This window comes from Silene latifolia, chromosome X (genome assembly GCF_048544455.1).
Source record: "Silene latifolia isolate original U9 population chromosome X, ASM4854445v1, whole genome shotgun sequence".
In the NCBI taxonomy this organism is placed as follows: domain Eukaryota; kingdom Viridiplantae; phylum Streptophyta; class Magnoliopsida; order Caryophyllales; family Caryophyllaceae; genus Silene; species Silene latifolia.
In genome coordinates this window covers 1,860,357-1,867,551 of record NC_133537.1, presented here as the reverse complement: position 1 = coordinate 1,867,551, position 7,195 = coordinate 1,860,357, and the positions used below count along the sequence as shown (strand labels likewise).

Sequence of the window (7,195 nt, the reverse complement as noted above, 5' to 3'; positions counted from 1 at the left end):
TCTTTTTCTTACCTCGAACAAATGACTAGCCGTGGAAGCTTAACCAATAGTCCAATACTTGTTCTTGACTCAGGTGATGGTGATATGGAAAGCAACATATTTGTAGAACGCACGTAATCTAGGACTAGGTGGACGAATTAGAGTTGTTAAGCTTATCCTAATCAAAACGATTAATTAAGAGAATAATTCGGGAGTAACATCAATTAGCAAGCTGTCGACAAAGTTAATGCTTTTACCTAGTCTTTGAGTATAACTTGTTGATGAGTCCAGGGGACTCCGACGACTAGTCTACAAATTAAGAAAGACATTTTTGCCTGTACTCCAACTGTAAATGAGAACAATTCCCGGTATGTACTCCAGTAGTGTGGTTCATGTCATGTATACAAGAGACGACATTTTGATTAGAATATATCGTCTTGTAGAAATTACATCTCGTAAGCCCTTTCGCAAAAACTACATGTACTTCCCGTCAGAGCCCTTTGTTTGCCAACACTAAGTCCTTACTTATTGACCTGGCAAAACGGGTCACTCGGGTCGGGTACGGGTCGGGTCAGTTTGGGTCGGGTCATTTCGGGTCTGCCACATATTTCGGGTCGGGTTGGGTCGGATCGGGTCACTTTCGGGTTTCGGTCAATTTGGGTGACCGTTGTCGGGTCATTTTGGTCGGGTCATTTTCGGGTATAGGTCATTTTGGGTCGGGTTGCTTTTGAGTTAATGGCTAAGCACTTAAGTTAATACTCCCTCCTATTCACTATTTTCTTCCCTATTTCCTTAAACGGATTATTCAGGTTTTCTACCCCTTTCTTATTTTGGAAATTTTTACTCTTATTTTATTCATCCCTCTCTCTTATTACCAAACCCCACCCAACTTTTACTCTTATTTTATTCATCAATCTCTCCTATCACCAAAACCCACCTAACTCACAATTACTTATTTAATTCCTAATTATTCATTCCTCTCTCCAATCCACAAACCCCACCATCTTCCTTTATTCATTCTTTAATCATCTCCTAAAATCTTGTGCCCACATCAAAGGGGAAGAAAACCCCGAATAAGAGGGAGTACTATTTTGATTAAAAAAGGCTATTTTGCAAATTTAACCATTTATTAGGGATTATTGTAACCAATGAAACTTTCTTTTGATATATATAGTATTAATATATGAGTTAGTACTAGTCGTTTCGGGTCATTTCGGGTCACTTCAAGTCATTTGGATCAGGTAAGTTATGAGTCGGGTCTTTTCGGATTGGGTCACCTCGGGTCGGGTCAATATTGGGTCAGACAATGTTCGGGTCGGATGCAGGTCGGTCGGGTCAATTCGGGTTTCGGATCATATTCGGGTCAAGCAAGTTCGGGTCATTTTCGGGTCTCGGGTCAGCCTTTTCGGGTCGGGTCATTCGGGTCTGACCCATTTTGCCAGGTCTATTGGCCAGGAGCCTAGAATTTACGCCGAGAACCTTAATAACAAACTATCTTAGGCTATAGGCGCAAGGCGATGAAGACATGAAATTTATGGATTATACCACCAGTTGTATCTAAGCTTTGTAATAAAGTAATCCAAGTTCTATTTTAAAGAATACGAGCTTTATTATATAGTATCTATTTTATCCATTTACACAATAAAAATATAACTTTAAATAAACTCAGAAAAAATATACATAAGCTCGATTTGTTTACGAGCCTGGCCAATCACAGAATGAAACATGAATTCGTAAGTACTAGGAAAGTGCCTATTGTCTGTTTTTTACCCAAGAATGTTTCCTTTGTCCCCAAGTCTCCTTAACCACGTAAGCAATGACTTCAACAAACCACAACTCGTGCCAATCACATGCGCGTGGAGTACTCCGTAGTCCGTACTATATATTTACGTCTTCCGTCGCTCTACTGATATAATACACATCAGTATTCAGTAGTATACTAACATAGTATTGTACTATCAAAAAATTCAACAATCGTTTCAAAAACAATTGCAATGACCAAAACTGAGTTAGTCTTCGTCCCGACACCAGGGATGGGCCATTTGCTCTCAACGGTTGAGTTCGCTAAGCTCATTGTTCGATCTAACCCGGAAATCTCAATTCTAGTCCTAGTCTACCATAGTATACTCCACGAATTCACAAAAATCCAATCATACATTGACTCACAATCAAATGAAGTCAATCCGGACCAAATCGTCTTCATTACTCTACCACCTCTCGTAAACCCACCAGACCCTTCCGACCCAGCCTTTTTTAAGACTGCGGTCCAGCTCCAGAATCCTCTTGTAAAAAAAGCGGTCCAGGACCGTCCATCAAAACCGGCCGCGTTTGTCCTCGACCTTATGAATGTTTCGATGATTGATATCGCTAACGAGTTACACATCCCTTCTTATATTTTCTTCACTGCTGGGGCTAACCTCTTATACACCATGTTACATTTTCAAGCGGTTGCGGATGAACAAGGGACCGATGACATCATCGAGTTGATGGGTGACCTCGATAACGAGCTGCAGGTACCCGGTTTTAGGAACCGGGTTCCTACTAAGGTCTGGCCTTGGGTGTTTCTTGATAAGGACAGTATTTGGCCTTCTTTAATCCTTAATCTTGCTAGAAGGTTTAGAGAAGCCAAGGGTATTCTCGTCAATTCATTTATCGAGTTAGAGTCTTCCATTATTCAAGAACTGCAAAATCAAGATAACATTCCTACAATTTATCCAGTGGGACCAATTTTATCGTTAGAGAAACGTGGCGATTCTAAATCGTCTAATAATGATACTTCGTCACTAAATATGAGTGACGAAGAGAGTATCATAAGTTGGTTAGACGGTCAACCGAAATCCTCTGTAGTATTCCTATGCTTCGGAAGCATGGGTTGTTTTGACGCGGAACAAGTAAAGGAGATAGCGGACGGTCTAGACCGTTCAGGTCATCGGTTTTTATGGTCTCTTCGGAAACCGGTTCAAGTTGGCACATTCGGTGCTTTACCAAGTGAGCACATGATATTCGATGATGCCTTACCGGATGGCTTTATAGACCGGACGGCTCACAGAGGGAAAATAATCCCATGGGCTCCACAAGTCGCGGTCCTAGCCCACCAAGCAATAGGTGGATTTGTGTCGCATTGTGGGTGGAACTCGACACTCGAGAGCATATGGTTCGGGGTCCCACTAGCGACTTGGCCGATGTACTCGGAGCAACAATTGAACGCGTTTACGCTAGTTAAGGAACTAGGATTAGCAGTGGAGATTAAAATAGATTATAGATGGGATTTCAAGAAACAAAAGGGGAATTATTTAGTGAAGGCGGAGGAAGTAGAGGACGGTGTTAGGAAACTCATGAGTATGGACGACGAAATGAAGGGGAAGGTGCGTGAGATAAGTGAGTTGAGTCGGAAAGTTTTGCAAACGGATAACGGATCTTCTCGTGATTCATTGACCCGGTTCATCGCAGAAATTAACGGGAATAGTGATTAGTAAATGTATTAGTTTTCATTTTCTTATTAAATTCTTTGTACTTTTTCCACTTTGTTCAATAATGGATCTAGTTTTCTCACCTTATAAAAAAAAAAAAGGTGCAATGTGAGGCGAAGGTTCGTTTTATAGCCAGTCTTATATATCTACCAATTCAATTGAAACAATTTTCACGACTACCGGTCAAGTGATCACGTAGATTCCGATTTCAGTCAAGATAATCAAGCAAATAAGCCATGACTTCAAACATATTTAAGTAAAGAATGTAAGTACTAAACAAGTGCCTGTTGATGTCCCTTTTCATGACCTAATATAAATAATGTTCCCCTTTGTCCCCAAGTCTCCTTCCCTGCGTATACACGTAAGCCATGACTTCAGCAAGACATCGAACCATAACTAGCGTCTAGCGTGTTGTGCCAATCACATACGGAATACTTCGTCTATATTTACGTCTTACTACTGATATAACGTAATACAATAGTATATACTTATTAACTTGTGCGTTGTGCCAATCACATACGGAGTACTCTGTATATATTTACGTCTTCCATCCGTCTACTGATCAAACACAATACACTAATACTCCGTATATACTTGTTGTATTGTACCTTCAAAAAATTCAACCGCCTTTTCGAAAACAAATTCAATGACAAAAACTGAGCTAGTGTTTGTCCCTACACCAGGGATGGGCCATTTGCTCTCAACGGTCGAGTTCGCTAAACTCATTGTTCAAATTAATCCCGACATCTCAATTCTAGTCTTAATCTACCACGGCGTCCAAGAATTCACCAAAATTCAATCCTACATTGACTCACAGTCACGTGAACTCGACTCGAACCAATTCACCTTCATTACTCTGCCACCACCCTCGAACCCACCTGACCCCACTGACCCCACCTTTCATGGTAATGTAATCCAGGCCCAGCATCCTCTAGTAAAAAAAGCGGTCCAGGACCGTGAATCCAAACCCGCCGCTTTTGTCCTTGATCTTCTGAACGCTTCCATGATTGATGTCGCAAACGAGTTAGACATCCCTTCTTATATTTACTTCACTTCCGGGGCTAACTTCTTACACATCATGTTACATTTCCAACGTGTTGCGGATGAACAAGGGATTGATGCTGTCACCGGGTTGACGGATGATCCGGAAAGTGTTTCGGATTTACCCGGGTTTATGAACCCGGTACCTACTAAGGTCTTGCCTTTGGTGTTTCTTGATAAGGACAATGTTTGGCCTTCATCATTCTTTAATCTTGCAAGAAAGTTTAGAGAAGCCAAGGGTATTCTTGTAAATTCATTTATGGAATTGGAGTCTTTCACTATTCTATCACTACAAAACCAAGATAATATTCCTACAATTTATCCGGTTGGGCCGATTTTAACGTTAGAGAACCGTGGCGATTGTAAACCGTCAAATGACGAAGAATGTATCATTAATTGGTTAGACGGCCAACCGAAGGCCTCAGTAGTGTTCCTATGTTTCGGGAGCGGGGGATCATTTAATGCGGAACAAGTTAAGGAAATAGCGGACGGCGTAGACCGATCGGGTCATCGGTTCTTATGGTCGCTTCGAAAACCGGTCCAAGTTGGCATTTCCGGTGGTTTACCAAGTGAGCATATGATATTCGATGATGCCTTACCCGAAGGCTTTATAGACCGGACGGCTCATAGAGGGAAAATAATCCCATGGGCCCCTCAAGTCGCGGTGCTAGCCAACCAAGCAATAGGTGGATTTGTGTCGCATTGTGGTTGGAATTCGATACTTGAGAGCATATGGTTTGGGGTCCCACTTGCTACATGGCCTATATACTCGGAGCAACAACTGAACGCGTTTACACTAGTTAAAGAGTTAGGATTAGCCGTGGAGATTAAAGTAGATTTTAGGTGGGATTTTATGAAACAAAAGGGGAATTATTTGGTGAAGGCAGAGGAAGTAGAGGATGGTGTTCGAAAACTCATGAGTATGGATGACGAAATGAAGCGGAAGGTGCGTGAGATGAGTGAAAAGAGTAGGAAAGTTTTGCAAACCGATAAAGGATATTCTCGAGATTCATTGATCCGGTTCATTGCAGAAATCGATGAGAATGTTGTTTTGACGTGAGTTAATGCGCCACCGGGTAATACCAAATCTCGGTATATTAAAAATAAAGGAAAACTGATAATTGTTAAATTTTCTTTTAATGCCAAAGTGTCATGGTTACAAAGGTCAATGTCTTGTTATTATTCGGGTTAGGTCAGATTTCGAGTCAATTTCAGGTTGTACGTTTAGGTTGGGTCAGGTCGAACTAGTATAATTGTGTAATCGTTTCATTGCAATAATTTGATAATTTGATGCATAAACTCGGGTCTTTTACCAAAATAGACATTTCTACCAAAGTATTCGCCAAAATAGTCGTTCATCAAAGTATTGTCCAAACTAATCATTTTAGCAGAACATCCATAAAACTCTACAACTCTGTAACTTAGCAGTTTAACAATGTGAAATTAGAATTCGATTAAAAAAGACAAAATTACGAATACAACAAGACATCTAGATGAGTTAATCATGGGCCTTAAGCACAAATTATTAAGGCTAATGAAAAAAAAAAAAAAAAAAAAAAAGCTAACCGGTACGAATGTGGATACCAATGGCAATAGTGAGTATAGTAAGAATGCAAAAATAAATGACAGCATGTACCAAAATAGATATACCACTTGTATACATGTTACCAAATTCCATCACCCTCGTCCTCGCCGGGAGTTGAAACAATAGTCCCGGCGACAATAAGATGAACAACACCACCGCCACCACTACCGGCCCCCAATCAACTACCATCGGTCTTTTCTTGATTAACTATCTTACTCGCTTTTACTTGTGTAGGAAAATAAGGACTAACCTTAACTTGGTTTCGAAAGCACTTTGTGTGACTCAAGTACTAGTAGTGGTTACTAAAATGGGAATGATTTTTCGGAATTTGTAGGCGAAAGAGTGAAGGGTTATTCCTTGGTGACGAAGGATTTAGGGACAAGAAGGTAAGTAAGGAAGATAAGCTTGCGAAGCAAAAGAGGAGCAAATAAAGGGAATTAAAGTGTGAGAATATTGCAAAAGCGAGAGAAAGGGATCAAGAAAGGTATATGTGTGTTTATTACTTAGTGGTTTTGCTTTACATGGATCAAGCTTCTGCATGCTTTTACTATTTTGCTATTCATAATACACTATCGTTTTTTCTAACATGTAACCTTTAATTTGGACGCAATAGCTTAAATGGAAACTTTGACAATGAATTATGGAAAATTGAATTGAAAAGTCGCGTTTTCTTTTTCCTTTTTCTTAGTGCGATATTTATTATCAATATTTCCTAGTTAAGTCCCTTCAACATATGCCCTTATTTAACGGAGTATCGATTTACAATTAGGTGGTAAAAAAGTTCAGCGCGAGCGAACAAATAATGGCATAAGATAAATTAGAGAAAAGTCTGAAAAGTTAACTAGAATTTTCGAAAATTTCCTTAGAGTGATTGCTTTTCTTTAGCTATTGATGGATGGAAAAAGCAAGATGCAAAGTGTAAAGGAGTAAACTATAGAATTGAAGGATGTAGCTTGTGGCCTTGTGGCCGGTATGCAATCTTGCTCTTGCTCAAATTTGTAAATTTAGAAATAGTAGTTTGAATTTTCGAAAAAAATTCGAGTTTTTCTTACAAGTCTCCTATAAAACAGTCTCACATTAAGATAATTTGAGACAATATTTAAATCACGATAAAACTAAC

At 39.9% G+C, this 7,195-nt stretch overlaps 3 protein-coding genes across 3 annotated transcripts; 2 read left to right on the top strand and 1 right to left on the bottom strand.

The window, feature by feature from the left end:
• The first annotated feature begins 1,930 nt into the window (after positions 1 to 1,930).
• Positions 1,931 to 3,578, top strand: LOC141622181 (UDP-glycosyltransferase 71A16-like). Its single transcript, XM_074438239.1, has one exon. The coding sequence runs from the start codon at positions 1,974 to 1,976 to the stop codon at positions 3,450 to 3,452; it is 1,479 nt and encodes a 492-aa protein (XP_074294340.1). The 5' UTR covers positions 1,931 to 1,973; the 3' UTR covers positions 3,453 to 3,578.
• Positions 3,579 to 3,632: 54 nt separating this feature from the next.
• LOC141622180 (anthocyanidin 3-O-glucosyltransferase 2-like) lies at positions 3,633 to 5,558 on the top strand. The gene has a single exon (XM_074438238.1). The coding sequence runs from the start codon at positions 4,096 to 4,098 to the stop codon at positions 5,548 to 5,550; it is 1,455 nt and encodes a 484-aa protein (XP_074294339.1). The 5' UTR covers positions 3,633 to 4,095; the 3' UTR covers positions 5,551 to 5,558.
• A 327-nt stretch (positions 5,559 to 5,885) lies between these two features.
• On the bottom strand, positions 5,886 to 6,587 carry LOC141621133 (uncharacterized). The gene has a single exon (XM_074437829.1). The coding sequence runs from the start codon at positions 6,262 to 6,264 to the stop codon at positions 6,052 to 6,054; it is 213 nt and encodes a 70-aa protein (XP_074293930.1). The 5' UTR covers positions 6,265 to 6,587; the 3' UTR covers positions 5,886 to 6,051.
• Positions 6,588 to 7,195: the final 608 nt, after the last annotated feature.